The sequence below is a fragment of the Ochotona princeps genome, chromosome 4 (assembly GCF_030435755.1).
Source record: "Ochotona princeps isolate mOchPri1 chromosome 4, mOchPri1.hap1, whole genome shotgun sequence".
NCBI classification, from domain to species: domain Eukaryota; kingdom Metazoa; phylum Chordata; class Mammalia; order Lagomorpha; family Ochotonidae; genus Ochotona; species Ochotona princeps.
Genome location: NC_080835.1, coordinates 42,255,272 through 42,272,362, shown reverse-complemented (window position 1 = coordinate 42,272,362; position 17,091 = coordinate 42,255,272). Strand labels below are relative to the sequence as shown.

At 37.0% G+C, this 17,091-nt stretch overlaps 1 protein-coding gene across 2 annotated transcripts in view; it reads left to right on the top strand.

The window, feature by feature from the left end:
- The window catches only part of PDE3B (phosphodiesterase 3B), a 128,750-nt gene extending 111,659 nt beyond the window's left edge, over window positions 1-17,091 (top strand). For both annotated transcript variants that reach the window (XM_004593757.2, XM_058663333.1), the window contains 5 exons: window positions 3,688-3,887; window positions 8,650-8,853; window positions 11,136-11,297; window positions 13,639-13,891; window positions 15,337-17,091. In XM_004593757.2, the coding sequence (XP_004593814.2) occupies window positions 3,688-3,887; window positions 8,650-8,853; window positions 11,136-11,297; window positions 13,639-13,891; window positions 15,337-15,551 (1,034 nt within the window). In that variant the 3' untranslated portion in view covers window positions 15,552-17,091. The remainder of the gene's footprint in view (window positions 1-3,687; window positions 3,888-8,649; window positions 8,854-11,135; window positions 11,298-13,638; window positions 13,892-15,336) is intronic.

Sequence of the window (17,091 nt, the reverse complement as noted above, 5' to 3'; positions counted from 1 at the left end):
ACTGCCCCACTGGTTCTATAATGCAGTAATAATCATATTCCCTCCAACAAAATGTCCCTGTTTCCCATATCCTTAACATTTGCCTCTTAATACCCATCCTACCAAATATGAGATGATATCTCATTGTGGTTTTAATTTTCAATACCCTGATAATTAGTGATATTGACTTTTTTCATATACTTCTTGGCCTGGCTATTTACTGTCTTTTGAGAAATGTCTTTTAGGTCCTTTTCCCTTTTTTTAACTGGCTATTTATTTTCTTGCTATTAAATTGTTTATATTCTTTATTTTGGATCATAACCATTTACTAGATATTTTCACAAATATGGTTCCATCCATAGGTTGTCTTATACTCTATTGTTTCCTTTTTAGTTTGATGCAATCCTTTTTATCTACTTTTAGCTTTTATTGCCTGTGCTTTTTGGGGTCATACTTGAAAAAGTCTTTGCCCAGACTAATGTTAAGAAGCCTCTGATGTTTTCTTCTTCTTCTTCTTTTTTAATTTCAGGTCTTTTGTTCAAATCTTTAATAATTTTTTAGTTTATTTTGATGCATGGGGTGAGATAAGGGTCTAATCAGATTTTTCTACATTAGAACAGTCATTTATTAAATAGACTGTCTTTTCTCTCATTGGTGTTTTTGGCAGCTTTGTGCAAAATCAAGTGGCCATAGATCTGTAGATTTGTTTTGGGGCTTTTATTTGGTCCCACTGGTCTTTATATTTGTTTTTGTGCCTATACTATGCAGTTTGATATCTGTAATTTACAGTGTGTTTTGATGCCCTCCTTTTTATTCTATTTCTTCATGCTTGCTTTGGCAACACTGACTCTTTGGTGATGTCGTATGAGTTTTAGGATTGTGTTGTCTTAGTTAATGAAAGGTACCCATTAGAATTTGACAGGTGTTGCATTGACTCTACATCTATGTACAAGGGTTCTTCTACTTCTTTGGGCAAATTTATTCCTAAATTTCTATAGGAATTTTTAAATGGGATTGTTTTCTTTCTTTATTTTTAAACAAATCATTATTCACATTTGGTAATGCCACTGATATTTACATGTAGATTTTGTACCCTGCAACTTACCGAATTTCATTTCAGTTCTACAAAAGTGTGTGTGGCCATGCCATCTTCAGAGACAGTTAAAAACTTCCTTTGTGATTTAGATGCCTTCTACTTCTTTCTCTGACTAGAGCTGTAGAACTGTTTTGATTGAAAGTAGCGAAAGTGAACATTCTTGCGTCGTTTCTGATCCTAACAAAAAAAAAAAAAAGCAAAAAAACAAAAAACAAAAAAACAACTTTCAGCTTTTCACTACTGAGTACAATGTTAACTGAGGGAGTCCCATATATGATCTTTATTGTTTTAAGGAACACTCTTTGTATACCTAGTTTGTTCAGAGTTTATATTATAAAATGAATGTTGTCTGATGTTCTTTGTGATAGTATATGGTTTTGTCCTTTATTCTGTTTAAATGGTGTATCGCATTTATTGATTTGCATATGAACCATCCTTGTACCCCAAGGAAAAATTCCACCTGACCATGACGAATGATCCTTTTAATGTGCAGTTGAATTTGGTTTGCTGATACTTTGTTGAGGATTTTTGCATCTGTGTTCATCAGGTATGTGGGTTCCTAATTTTTCTTTCCTTGTAGTGTCCTCATTTGGCTTTGGTATCAAGGAGATGCTGGATTTGTAGATGAATTTGGAAATATTTTTCTCTTCAATTCTTTGGAAGAGTTTGAGAAGGATTAGTGTTAATTCTCCTGTAAATGTTTGGTAGAATTAGCTATAATTAGGTCTTAGTTTTTTCCAGTGAGAGATTTTTAATTACTGATTCAGTCTTTTTACTTGCTATACTTCTCTTCAGATTTTCTATTTCTTCATATTTCAGTTTTTGTAGATTGCAGATTTTATGAAAAAGTTATCCATTTTGGTATCACGTGGATTGTCTTCTCTTTCATTTCTGATTTTACTTTTGCTAGTGCAGCTAAGGGCTTGCCAATTTTGTCTGTTTTTTAAAAATCCAATTCATTTCATTATTTTTTCTATTGTGATTCTGTTCTCTATTATCTCATCTGTTCTTATGATTTGAGTGGGATTGGTTCATTCTTCTTTCTCTTGTCCCGTCAGATGTGCACTTTGTTTATTTGTGATGTTCCTCTTTTTTAATGTAGATAGTTATTGCCACAAATGTCCTTCTTATAGCTGCTTTTGCGGCATCACACAAGTTTTGGTATACCATGTTTTCCATTTTCCTTAAAATATTTTTTAACTTTCATTTTGGTTTCTCTTTGAACCATTCATTGGTGGATGGGAGCAAGTTTTAATTTCCACATATGTGTGAATTCTCTGGATAAGTCAGCAAATTAAAAAGATCAAGTACTGAATGGAAGTAAATAAATGGCTTCTACCATTGTAACATTTAATTTCCTTTTTTGTACTATTAACTGTTCAGTTTATATAAACACATTAAGATCTTAATAGGTGCATTGTAATTACTAAAATCAAAAGTATGTCTCCTGCCAGTTTTGAACTTTTACTATGCTTTTACAATTTTATGTGTCTCTAGAATGAATTTAGCATAAGAAAATTAGAATTACTCATTGATACTGATTAAGCCTTCCCTTAGAAAATTAAATGTGTATCTGTATCATGACCATACACTTAACTGTATTTTTACTTTTTATACTTACTTTTAGCATAATTCTATGTTGGCTATTCCAAAATCAACTTAAATGCAAATTATATGCAACATGAAAATATAAGATATCTATAAGTATCACTATATACTAATTATATGTTAATCATTATGTTAAAATTAAACTATTTTGATGACAATATTGAATTAGCTAACTTTGGATTAAAATATCATTTTGGATTTTGACAGGCCAGGGCATTATTTTCAAATTGTACTCATGAATATAACTAAGGAAATTTTGTGTCCCTGTTATTTTTAGAGTTTTATTTACTGTCTACTCCAAATATAAAAGTAACAGTGATTAAGTAGATAACAGCAACTAACACACAGAAAGAGAAAAGAAAGGAAGAAGAAAAAAAAATCAACGATAAGGTTTAAAAATGCCAGAAGTACGGTGTGGGTAGTAAACATGCTATTTCTAACAAGAGAATAAAATAGGATTACGTTGTTTTCCATGCTTCCTCATTTTCATATTCTTCATCAAATACAATCATAAAGAGTACCATGGACACAAAAAAGGGGAAGAGGAGTTAGAGTTGGAGCTTCAAAGTATATGTAATCTTTGTGGGTGAAATCTGAAAAACATCATCGAGAAAAGCAACATTGAAAAGTTTAATATGACAATTCATTAAATTCCTAAATCTCTGGCTGTTTTCAACAAACTTTATTCCAAGTATTGATATTTCTGTTACATCCTATATCCTGACTTAAATTATCTCTACCCCTTAAGTAATAAATATTTGGAAATCTGATGTTTTTGAAATTATTAGCCTGGAAAAGAGAGCATTAGCCATCATGAAAATCCTATCATATCTTGTACAATAAACCCAGGATCAAATTTAACACTTTTGAAAGAATATAGTCTTTAAAATCCACCGAGTCTATTCCTTAGTTAAATCAATAAATAACATCTCTGGGAAATACCCTTCTTGCTGTGAAGATTATGTGCTAATGCTGGTTTATTTTTGTTCCTTGTTTTTCCTCAGATTCTGATGGCAGGATTAGCCCTGGGCGAACTGCATACATGTCTTCGAAGAGCTGCTGTGTTCCAGATGAAAGCTATGGCTGCTTGTCTTCAAACATTCCTGCGTTAGAGTTGATGGCTTTGTATGTGGCGGCGGCCATGCATGACTATGATCACCCAGGGCGGACAAATGCATTTCTAGTGGCTACAAATGCCCCACAGGTAGGGAGCATATACTTTTGAAAGTTTAAAAAAGCATCCTGGGGCCTGGAGGCGTGGCCTAGTGGCTAAGGTCCTCGCCTTGAACGTGCCAGGATCCCATATGGTTGCCGGTTCTAATCCCGGCAGCTCCACTTCCTCTCTATCTCTCCTTCTCTCTGTATACCTGACTTTGTAATAAAAATAAAATAAATCTTTAAAAAAAAAAAAAAAAAAAAAAGCATCCTGAAGGCATCCTACATACTCCTCAGTGGAATCTGCTGGCCATAGTATCTGATGCTAACGTTCTGCATTGAGATGAATTGGATGATAACACATGACTTGACATGTTGTCAACTAGAAAATAACAACTGTTTCATGAAATAATAACTCAGTTTTGTGAGATTCTGGAGTTCTTGATGTCAATATTTTTGTTTTTGATCCAGTTTATGTTTCTTCTGGCTGTGCGCATGGTATGAACAGGGCTAAAGTACTTGTAATGGATAAGAATCCATTCATTTTTGTTGTTATTGTTGTTATTTCTTTACCCTAAGATGTGCCTTAATATACAGGCCTTAAATCTCTTAGCTCTAAGTACATTGCTATATGTAAGAAGAATCTCCAGTATACACGTTGGGCGAAGTGGCATAGTGAGTTAATATACTGGTAAGGGTGCCTGCATTTCCTGTTGATGTGCCTAGATTGCAATCCTGTTTCAGTTTCTAATTCAAATCCCAGCTAGTAGTTCCGAGAGCCAGCAAATGTTGGCTCAAGTGCTTGGGCTGCTACCTCTCAAGTGGAAAACTCAGAATTCTGGCTTCTGACTTCTGTGCACTGTTGTAGACATTTGGGAAGTGAAACAGCCAATGGAAGATCTCACTGTCCCTTCCCCCACACCCGTCCTCTCCTGTTCCCCTCTCTCACTGTGCCATTACAAATTAATAAGTAAATAAATAAAGTGTTAGGGGCCTAGTGTGGTAGCCTAGTGGCTAAAGTCCTCGCCTTGCATGCGCCAGCATCTTATATGGGCACTGGCTCCGCTTCCCATCCAGCTCCCTGCTTGTAGCCTGGGAAAGCAGTCAAGGATGGCCCAAAGCCTTGGGATGCTGCACCCAAGTGGGAGACCCAGAGGAGGCTCCAGGCTCCTGACTTCAGATCAGCACAGCTCTGATGATAGCGGCCACTTGGAGAGTGAATCAGCAGATGGAAGATCTCCCTGTCTGTCCTCTCTGTTTATCTCTTTCCAATAAAAATAAATAAAAAATCTTGTATAGCTTTATTTTTCAGTATAGCTGAAAAAGTATAAAAATTTTAGGATCATAATTTGCGTAGATAGAAGTTCCCAGTAAACAAATACTATAATTGCAATAACTTCCAACATTAGGACTTGAAACAAAGTACATACATTTAAGTAAAAGTTAGTGAAATTGTGTTTGCTTATGCTGATGATTCCTGATATGTCATCTGTATATTTCAAATCCAATGTTTTCTAGTGTAGCTGCTGACTGACTGTTGCTGAATTAGTTTTACTTCTTTATCACCTTTTAAAAATGTTCTTTTATCTCTTTAAAAAAAAAAGAAAAAACATTAGAAACAGAGATTTCCTGCCTGCTACTGACACTCCAATTGTGCAGTCAGGACTAAGCCATGTGGAAGCCAGGAGTCCAGACCTCCACTGGTTATCCCACATGGCAACAGGGAACCAAGGATTTGAACCATGTGCATCTCAACCCTCAACCACTGGCTTGTCCCACGGTGCCACAACAGCCCCCTCCCCCAAGACTCTATTTTAAGCCTCAGTTCAGATCCTTTCATTTTCTGTATCCATTCCTATGTTCCTTTTTTCACCTTCATTTCTTTTAGACACTCTAACTTTTTAAAATATGAGCGATAGGTAGATAGATCCGTGCTTGTGTGAGTATGAGTTAAGAGCCATGTGATTCATTTAGAGATTTGATTAACGTGTTATGATTCCCACGGAAAAGTTTCTGAGGTTGGGGGCGGGGGGTGAAATTGGGGCTAGAATGAGGGAAATACCAGCCTATGGAACTGTATCATAAAATGATAATAAGAAAAACTTTCAAAAAATGTTTCTGAAGAATTTACTTATTAACATTGCTCATTTTTAAAATTTGGAAGAGAAACGACCTTCTGAGGAGCAGATGCTTCCCTTCCTCAATTGCCCCATTCCACCTGTCTCAAAATCTTTGAAAATCATACTTCATGGGCCCGGCGCGATAGCGTAGTGGTTAAAGTCCTTTCCCTTGCAAGCGCCGGGATCCCATATGGGCGCCGGTTCTAATCCCGGTGGTCTCCGCTTCCCATCCAACTCCCTGCTTTGGCCTGGGAATGCAGTCGAGGATGGTCCAAAGTTTTGGGATCCTGCACCCATGTCCTGCACCCTGGAAAAAGCTGCTGTCTCCTGGCTTCAGATTGGCTCAGCTCCAGCCATTGCGGCTACTTGGGAGTGAATTATCGGACAGAAGATTTACCTCTCTGTCTCTCCTCTCTGTATATCTGCCTTTCCAATAAAAATAAATAAATCTTTTTTTTTAAAAAAAGAAAATCATACTTCACAGAGAATCAGACGTGGACAATAGTGCAACAGTAGGAAATACTATGGACTTGGAGTCAAGAGTTTGTTTCATATCTTATTTATATCACCCGAAATAAAAGTTTATCCTTGGAAAAATATATTTCTGATGGGCATGTGACCTGATGACTGAGACGCTGCTTGTGTCAGTATGCTCTGCTGTCCGTTTCCACTTCCTTCTAATCTTGGAGGCCGAAGGTGGGAGATCAAGCACTTGGGTCTCTCACCTTTTTATAGTGAATGTATCATCTCTTAATAAGTTTCTTTGGTTATTCCCTGCTCTCATTTCCTGTTTGCAACTCATTACAGCCAGAGTTACCTGTTAAATGTGAGTTGCATCACCCGCTTCCAAATTTCCAATGCCATTTCCAATAAAATATAGTCATTAACATACTTCACAAGATCTGCATCATTTGGCTCTTTTGCGCATACCAGGGGGTCCTTGAGCCAGCCCTATTCAGTTCACCTCCTGTCCTAGCAGGAACAGTGGCTTTTCCTGGCTTGCTTTCACCCCGTTCTGGTTCTTGTTGTTGGATGTTTCAGCCCAGCCATGGCTCATCCATACCCACATACAGCTCACACATGGCTCAGTATGGGGTCGAGACCCAGCCTAGTCAGTCCCACATCCATCCTGGTTCTTCAGGACACCAGATGATGTTGGGGTCTGGCCTGGCCTGGTGCATCCAATCCCAGCCCACACTAGTGCCTCGGGAGATTGCAACTGTTTCCTAGATAGAACGCAACCCCATTCCAGCACACGCGCCCCTTGGTGGGAACCTCAACCCAGTTAAGGTGTCCCCTTACCTCCCCAACTGGGCCTGTTCCTAGCCATAGATCATGTGCCTGCCAGTGGTTGCTCTGACTCAGCTTGTCTCAGTCCCTCACTTGTCCTGGCCTCTGCCTTAGACAGTGTGACTTAGTGTCCTTGACTCAAGTAGACCAGTAGGTGCAAGAGCATGGCTCGGCATGACCTGTGCTCCATGCTGGTTTCTAGTTTTGCTTGTAGGCTAAGGTTTGCTCAGTACTGCCCAGTACATTCTGTTCCATTACCAATTTCTTCAAAGGAGGAGTTACCGCCATTGGGAATGTTAAGGATTGACTGAGATCCCAGAAGCACAGTGGGATCAACCTGGAGCTACCTAAGCAGCGATTCAGACAACCAATACCCCGGGCAGCCAGCAGGCAGAGCCTGGAACCACATGGTGCACTGGCCGCCCTGGGTGAGGCTGAGGACTCGTTCACTGCCTTGTGGCAGTGTCTTTGGCGTGAGCCCCCAGCATTGGGTCAGACCCGGCAGGGGCACCCCCCACAGCCGCCACACTGTGAGGAGCGGCATTTGCCCCCGATCCCAAGGCCCGAATCCCTGATTTCTTTTTTAACCAATAACATTTGTTTGTTTGAATGGCAGATAAAAGGCAGAGTGAGAGCAAGAGTAAGAGAGAAGAATACTCCATTCCAGCTGAGACGGCTGCAGCAGCCAGGGCGGGATCAGGGATACATTCTTTCTTAGGGTGTTTGTACTTTCCATTCCCCTTTCCCAGAGAGCTCTTACATTTTGAATCTTCCTTTGTAGCACTGTTATGCTCTTTCCCTGCTTAATTTTCTACTGTAATAATCATTTTAGATACTATTTATATATTTTGTTTATTATATGTCACTGCTAAAGGAATAAAAAGTTATGTGAGGGCAGGGTTCTTTTTTCTTTTTTTTCCTTTTTGTAATACCTAGAACAATGTCTGGATCACAAAAGGAATTCAGAAAATATTTATTGAATTTTTAAAGATTCCTGAATTTCATGCTCTATAATATTCCTACCTTTTCTAAAATGTTCAGTTTTTCCCTCCAAAACAAAATCTGGAGGCCTTCTTTAGTTTATACCTGTGAGATAAAGATTCTTGTGAAAGCCTGAGCTTGTCGTGGTTGGGTCATACTTCCGGTTCTCTTCTCTTTGAATGCTTCGTGTGGTCTAATCAGTAATAATTGTTATTGTATAATATAACTATAATTAGTTGGCAACATAATTCGCTATAGTTCCAGTGTATTTTAGAGAGAAGAGTTTAATGCCACCAACTGGTCAACCATACGTCTTCATTTTCATGGTAAGGAAAGTATAGTAAGAAGACAGCATGCTCCCAGCTGTATTAATTTTTCAAGTTTAGTATCTTTGCCTCATTTTTAATTATTTCTTTTTAGGCAGTTTTGTACAACGACAGATCTGTTCTGGAAAATCATCATGCTGCATCAGCTTGGAATCTCTATCTTTCTCGGCCAGAATACAACTTCCTTCTTAATCTTGATCATGTGGAATTCAAGCGCTTTCGTTTTTTAGTCATTGAAGCAATTCTTGCCACAGATCTTAAAAAGCATTTTGATTTCCTTGCTGAATTCAATGCCAAGGTTTGTTTTTGCAAATGAGTGCCTAGTTTAAAATATGAAAATCATTATTATCAGTGTTAGTGATAAAAGATGTTTGTAAACGTTGGTAGGATATGACTTCTTATGAAGTGATAATATATAAATGATATATGTATCTACATTTTATCATTCATGTATGTGTATGTTAAAAATGAAAGTTTTGTTTTTGAGCTCCATGTGATAGTCTAGTGGCTAAAGACCCCATCTTACATGCGCAGGATCCCATAAGGGTGCTGGTTCCTGTCCCAGCTGCTCCACTTCCCATCCAGCTCCCCACTTGTGACCTGGGAAAGCAGTGGAGGACCGCCCAAAGCTTTGGGACCCTGTACCTGCATGGGAGACCAAGGGGAGGCTCCTGTGTTTGGATCGACTCAGCATCGGCTATTATAGTCGCTTGGGGAGTGAACCAGCAGATGGAAGATCTTTGTCTCTTCTCTTTCTGTATAGCTGCCTTTCCAATAAACCTAAATCTTAAAATTTTTATTATTTTTTATAGTAAAATGTCCTAAAACATGATTGCTTGCTATGCTTTCAATTGACTTGCATTATTAATGTCTTTTGACATAGAGACAAATCAGTTAGTTACATCAAAAGATTTTACTAGACTTTGGATAAAGTTGTGCATGGGGCCAAGTAAGTCATTATATGAAATTTTAGATATGTTAAGAAACCAAGTATCATGTCTATGTTGTCATTAAACTTCACAATAGTGACTATTTAACTGGCTGTTAGGGGGGCATAAGCGCCCAGTTTCACTTGAGAAAAATACAGTCATTCAACAACTGTTTATTGGGATTGCCCATTGTGTGCAGTCATTGTACTATGGAAAAATGAACAAAGGTCAACGTGCCTCCCACAAAGAACTGTCCTCAGTAGGGGACAACCACTCTCCTAGACTGCTAGTAGTACTAATGGAGGTGTGTTCTCTCATTCAGATATTTGGCGTGAAAAAAAAAATGAGAATCACTGCTTCACATTCCTGAGAGAAGGATGTTTCCTCTTTAGCCATCACAGGAACCTTCTGTTTCTTTGTTTAATGGCCTTTACGAACCAAAGGAAAGTGCGGTTTACAGGAAAAGAAACTGTCGACACAGAAGTACTAGATTTAAGCTCCTGGAAGGAAACCCATATATGTGCTGCTGTCCTGATACTAAAAAATACTTATAAAAATGGTTGAGAAAATGGGATGGTTGTTAGGCCATTTGATAGTTGTGTAGGTCTATTAGCCTTTGGTTTCATTTATTAAGAATTAATTTAAGTGCTTAAATCAGCTTTTGTAGGAACACCGTTGAACCTGTGTTCCTCAAAGATTTCTTCTAAAATCTCTTAGGAAAACACCGAGAGGTGGGCCGAAGCCACCCATCCTGCTCTTCGAGGAGTTTTCCTTTTAAATATTTTTTTTTGTGCTAGTGTTACATGAATTCTCCTTTGGCATCAAGATTTAGTGCCCTCCAAAGTAGCTATCACACCAAAAACGTCCAAAGTTATGATCTAGTTCATTTTCTTCGTTTTTCATAAAGGGAGATTTGAGATCTGAAAGGCATACAATTTGCCCAACAAATAATAATTATGTATTTAAATAAAAATGTTAATTACTATTATGAACCAGCATTTTTCATTTATTAATGAACTAGGCATTTTCAGTTTAGTAATGCTATGGCAGTATGGTTAAATTATTTCATATATGAAGAAAGTTAGATTCAAAACTGTTAAATTATATCTCCAGTATTGTATATTGAATTACTAAATTAAGATTTAAAATCAGGATTTATAATATGAATGTCAGCGTCTGTGATCTAAGACTTGAGTTCTTTAAGTATGTAATTTGACCTTTTTTTACCTAGATACAACTTCTCCTTAATTCCTCAGTGTTCTTTTTAAAAATAGAAAGTTGTACTGATTTATATTATATGTATATATATATATACACATATATGTAATACATATGTGTGTACAGATAAATTAGGATCGCCTTTGGGTATTACAAATATTGAAACTCTGGTTTGGTCTAATTTTTTAGAAAGGTATGTTTCCAGTAAACAAAATTATAGTGACATTTCAAAGGGAAATTTAACCCATAGAAATCCATGTTATGGTAAAAAAAAAAAAAACTGATTAAAAGAAGCATTTACTAAAAGGCTCTGTCATTTACATAAAAAACTGTTTAAAAATAACTTGGCAAAAGCAAAACAATCATTATTTCAAAAAATGAAAAAAATTCTCATGCCCTCAGAACTTAAAATAATTTTGCTTTTCCAAAATAGGCCAATGATGTAAATAGCAATGGTATAGAATGGAGTAATGAAAACGATCGCCTGTTGGTATGCCAGGTGTGTATTAAACTGGCAGATATCAATGGCCCAGCTAAAGTTCGGGACTTGCATCTGAAATGGACAGAAGGCATTGTCAATGAATTTTATGAACAGGTAAGTTGAAACATGAGAATGGCAATTTTTAGGAGCTTGCATGTGAGGATGCTACTGTTTGGGATTCGAATAACTATATGAAGTATTGGAAATTTGGCGTGACTTTAAAAATTGCTAGAAATTGTTGCATTTTCTCTGGCTTTTAGTATTTTCTTAGCTGTTTACCTTTGCTGCTAAAATTTCAAACACACAAAAAATAGCAGAATAGATTGGCCGAATTCTGGTGTTTAACAGTAAAGATTAACTATGAAGCTAAGATCCCTTTCAACCCTGAGAATCTCCAACAGAATAATTTTTATCCAGATGAAATGTTTCTTTAACAGATTTTTGGCATGCTCAGAATATATTTGACTCAATCCATTTCCAATCCTGCTGTCGAAATTCTAACCAGTATGCCATAGAAATTTGAACTGGGCAATAGTTACAGAGTAAAAGAATTAGAAAGCTAGTTTATTTCCATAGCTTAGCTATTTTGAATTGGACTGCTAGCAACAAGGCAGTGAAAGTAACACTTTCATATTCGAATTTTATTTGCTATGGATATATTCCCAGGAGTGGGATAGCTTCCATGTTTGTACCAGTTTACATTCCTCCAATACAGTGAGTGCATCTCTACATCCTTACCAGCATCTGTCATGTATTGATTTTTTTATTACAGCCGTCCGAATTGGAAAGAGGTGATACTCATTGTCATTTGTATTTACATTTCCCTCGTGGCTAGTGATACTGAGGATTTTTTCATGTGACTGTCCATTCATTTGTGTTTCCTTTCGCAATGCCTTTTCATATCTTTTGCCCATTTTTTAACTGAGTTATTTGTTACTGAATTTCTTGAAATCCTTAGATGTTCTGGATATTAATCCTTTATCAGATGCATAGTATGCAAGTATTTTCTCCAATTCTGTTGATTGCCTCTTCACTTTGCTGTGTGGAAACTTGAGTAATCACATTTTGCCTCTATTTATCCATTTTTATTTTTATTGTCTGTGTCTTATCCAATAAGCCTTTGCCCAGGCTACTATCTTGCAGTGTTTTCTCTACATTTTCCAATAGTAATTTGATAGTTTCAGAAATTAGGTTTAGATCCTTGATCCATTGTGAGTTAATTATTGTATAGGGTGTAAGGTGTAGGTCTTGTTTCAAACTTAAGTTTGAGAAGATCTATTTTTCCCAATAGCATTTGTTGGAAAGATTTTCCTTTGTTTAGGGAAAGATATTAGTTCATTTGTCCAAAATTGGTTGGTTGTAGATGTGTTTTTAAATGAATTCTTAAAAAAGATTTTATTTATTTTTATCAGAAAGTCAGATATACAGAGAGGAGAGACAGAGAGAAAGTTCTTCTGTCTGCTGTTCACTCCTCGAGAGGTTGCAACGGCCGGAGCTGAGCCAATCTGGAGCCAGGAGCTTCTTCCAGGTCTCCCATGCAGATGCAGGTTTCATTATCTCCAAAATATCAAACACACCTTCTTAATTTTGGAATTACATTCCTTGGAAATTCTGGCTAGCCTTTAGTAGTTGGTAAAAATCAAGATGGCCACAAGTGAGTCTTAGTATGAATAGAAAATAGAAAAATAGAATAGCATGAATAGAAAATTAGTGATATTTTCAGCAATTATATGTACCTGATACTTAAACTGTACAGTTTTACATAATTCCATCTATCACCTTCGTAGCAGTCCTGTAAGGTAGCTTAGTATTCAGGTTTCATTCAGGGTGAAATTATACATAGAGCTTGTCCAACATCACAGAGGTATCTGTGGCAAAACAGATTTTGTTACCCTAGAAGTCACAGCGAGAGGGTGTAAGAATGTAGGCAGCTGGGGTTCTGGGCCTGGAATCCTCTCTTCAACTTTAGCACTTCTAAATTTGTTTGTTTCACAGAGTGAGTTTTGTGATTTAGATTTATAAATGGGCTCTACTACTTATAAAAAAAAAGAGAGAAGGAACAAAATTTAGCTCTGTGCATTTAAGGTACAAATATACTAATAAAATGTTTCCACTAGTATGTTTTCACTCCTGGGAGGAAAAGAATGTATATGTGAAATCACAGAATTTTGAGATTCTTAGTAGAAGTGCTTATATTTATAATTTTTATTATCAACTAAATATCAACCACAGTGGTTGATGTTGACAGAATGTGAGGGTATAAAGTTTTTTTCTAGGATTTGCCAAATAATAGAGGAATTCTTACAGTTGAAATGTTACTTGCAGTGGAGTCTCTTTGTGAAAATAATTTCCAGGTAGATTATGTTTTTGAAAAGGCTCAAGGCAATTTAACAGCAAAACTCAGTGGTTGTCTTTTCAACAGCTAAAGCTGTGCTTTTCTTTTAAAAATATTCAGGGAGACGAAGAGGCACATCTTGGTCTACCTATCAGTCCCTTCATGGATCGATCTTCTCCTCAACTAGCAAAACTCCAGGAATCATTTATCAGCCACATAGTGGGTCCCCTGTGTAACTCCTACGATGCTGCTGGCTTGCTGCCTGGTCAGTGGGTAGAAACAGAAGAGGATGATGATACTGAGAGTGGTGATGATGAAGATGGTGAAGAATTAGAAACAGAAGATGAAGACATGGAAGACAGTCTCAATCCCAGTAAGAATGTCTACTTAACTTGAATTTGGATCCTTGTTTCATAGATACAGATGAAGCAGTTGTATCTAGGGTAACTACTGGGTGAATGTTCAGATTTAAATAAGCGGGATGTACTTGGTGCTATGTTAATGCTGTCAAACAGTGAACAATTTTATTTTCATTTAAAGCAGCATCTCTGGAGTGCTACCAGTCAGTGCTCTTCAACAGGTCCCTGAGCATGCACAGTAAGGCTTCATGTGCAGGGTAGGCAGTTCTAGTGGCTAGTCCACTTTCATCTCATCCCTCTTCACACACAGTGTGCCCAACCCCACCAGGCAGGCGAGGAGTTCAACATCCAACATGGTCCACTTGTCTGCTCTGCTTATAAATTTGAAAAAATGGATCAAAGTAGTAGGAAGCAGGAAAACTTGTATTCCCTAGCACCAAAGGAAGAACATGTGTGACGTTGTGAAGTTCAGCGATCAAACTGTGATGACATTTTCCCCTGAATAAGATAATGTGTTTAAATGGAAATGAAAACTAATTCATCACTTGTAACTATAGCTAAAATCAATCATTGGCTCTGTATCTAAAAATAGTGCAAAATATACCTACTTGGTTTTTCTAAGCAGGCTATAAGTCACAAAAGATATGATAACAACAAAGATTCCTGTTCCTCCCATACATACATCTTATATTTAGAATTACACTTAACATCTGAGCATGAGTTGGGAAAGGTTGAATGGGTTCTAAAAGTTAATTATTCTCATCAAAATGGTATTAAGTGTCTCTAATTCATTATATAAGAATGGTGTGCTGGGCCGAGCATGTGGCACAGTGGTATTACAACTGGGGTGTGTTACTGGAGTGTCTGTGTTCATGTCCAGCTGCCCTTGTAGACACTTTCATCTTCCTGTTAGTGCTCACCCTGGGAGACAGCAAGCAATGGCTGAAGTAGTTGGGCCCCGAGCAGCCTGGGAGACTCAGGTTGGGTTCCAGGTTCCTGGTTTCAGCCTAGCCTACATCCAGCTGTCGTGGGCATTTGCAGAATGAGCCAGTGGATTCAAAATCTCTGTCTTGGTCTTTTTGCCTTTCAAATAAATGAAAAAAAAAAACAAACAAAAAAATGTATAAGTTTAGCCTTTCACGTTGGACTGTAATTGTTTTCATTTGAAATTTCAATACTATCCTCCCTTCCTCACTTCCACTCAGTCTTCTGTTTTACTTTTCATTCATCACACTTAAAATCATCTAACACTAGATATTTCTTTCTGCCTAGATCCTTCCACTAGAATATGAACTTCTTAGTACAAGGATTGTTTTTATCTGACTATTTCTAAAACCACAGTGTCCCAATACAAAATTTGAAAATACCTAGACTATAACCATTTAGATATTTGCATTTGTTGAATGAGTGATTGAATCACACTGTTATGATGAGGATGTGTTTGTTTTGTATTTCACAGAACCACAAAGAAGGAAAGGCAGGCGGCGGATATTTTGTCAGCTGATACATAACCTCACTGAAAACCACAAGATATGGAAGGAAATAATTGAGGAAGAAGAAAAATGTAAAGCTGAGGGTAATAAACTGCAGGTAGAGAATGCTTCCTTACCTCAAGCAGATGACATTCAGGTCATTGAAGAAGCAGACGAAGAGGAAGAACAACCGTTTGAATGAAAGAAATGTTACACTGAAGAAGCCCATTGGGCTGTACCCAGGGTCAGAGATCATTGCCTTGCGTTCACTGTGCTGACTTTTAAATGACCATTCCCTTGTGGATAAGCCTTAATACTGTGAGAGGATCCTGGCTGTGCTTGGAGTTGCCCACTCCTGTGCACTTTCACTATTTGAACTCCACAATCATCCTTAGAGATAGGATTCAGTTCACCTATGTTGCAAGCCCTTCCTTAACACCTTCATTGGCGTGCAAAACTACTTCGTCGCCATGCTGCTTTTTTGGAGGGTAGTGAGCTCTTTCCATGGGGAGGGGCTAGCTATAAAACTAAAGATTCAAGTGACTTACTTCAGTTCCAAAGTGACCAGAACTTTTTCCTTTCATGAAAAAGTATTCTCAAATAAGTATTGTATATCTCTTGAATGTTTTGAGAAAAACAAAAAATGCCTGTGCCTATCTAACAAGGAATCCAGCATTGCCCTCATGAGCGATTTCTGCTCTATGCAATACACTGTTCAGTGCTGTTCTCCCAGCTAGGTTTATCCGTGAAGGACTGAGCAACTTTTGTGATATTTAACAAAATTCAGGTTCATCAATTTCTGATGCTTCTTATTGTTGTGTATTATCTACTATGTATGTTTTATTTCCACTCAGAATGTTCAGGTTTGGCGTTGACATCACAAGTCTGAATTCTAGTTTTACCAACTTCATGTTTTGTAGCTGAATTTTAAAGCTGTTTATATTTAACAATGAAGGAGTTTTCTTCTGTAATCAAAGCTGTTCTTTTTACTCTTGCTCAGGATTGGTTATTTTTAAATTTTTAGTTGATGCAAACAGTGCAGATTTGTGAGAAAAAAATATCCTAATTTAAATGTTAACTTTTCATGAAATGTATATAATTTTCTTCCTTCTTAAATGAATTTGAAACTAATTAAAGTTAAAGAAAAGAAGCCGTCTTTTGCCTTAACACAAAATTTAAATGACACTAATTCTATCACAGATAAAGAGCAAATATACACCTTTGTCGTATAAAATACCTGAAGATTTAGGCAGCAGCCACAGTGATAGCAGGATGGCAGACAAATGTTTTACATTATTATTGGAGGCTATCATATTTTACATCAAAGGAATTCTGTAGATGAAGATATTTTCCTTTAAAATAAAATATTGGCAGGCAGTTTCTTATCTAAATCAGGTTTATCTGAAAACTATCACAATCCATTAATGATCTATAGAAGTGCTGGCATTTTTGATCCTATATACTTTGATTATTTGGTGAATCATTAAGCTTATTTATTATATTGGTTATGTGTAAAGTTTCTTCTTGTCAGTTTTGCTACTATTAGCATACACTTTGTAAACTGGTCCGACCATACACTAGCAAATAATAAAAATTTAAATAATTATTGAGTCTGCACTCAAAAAATATATGTATGTCCTGTACATATATCCTGTGCATATATACTCAGATTTCTTTGTGTCCTGCATAAATGTATTTGCAATTTGTTTCTCTCTAGAATGCGTGAGTGTGTGATATTCATA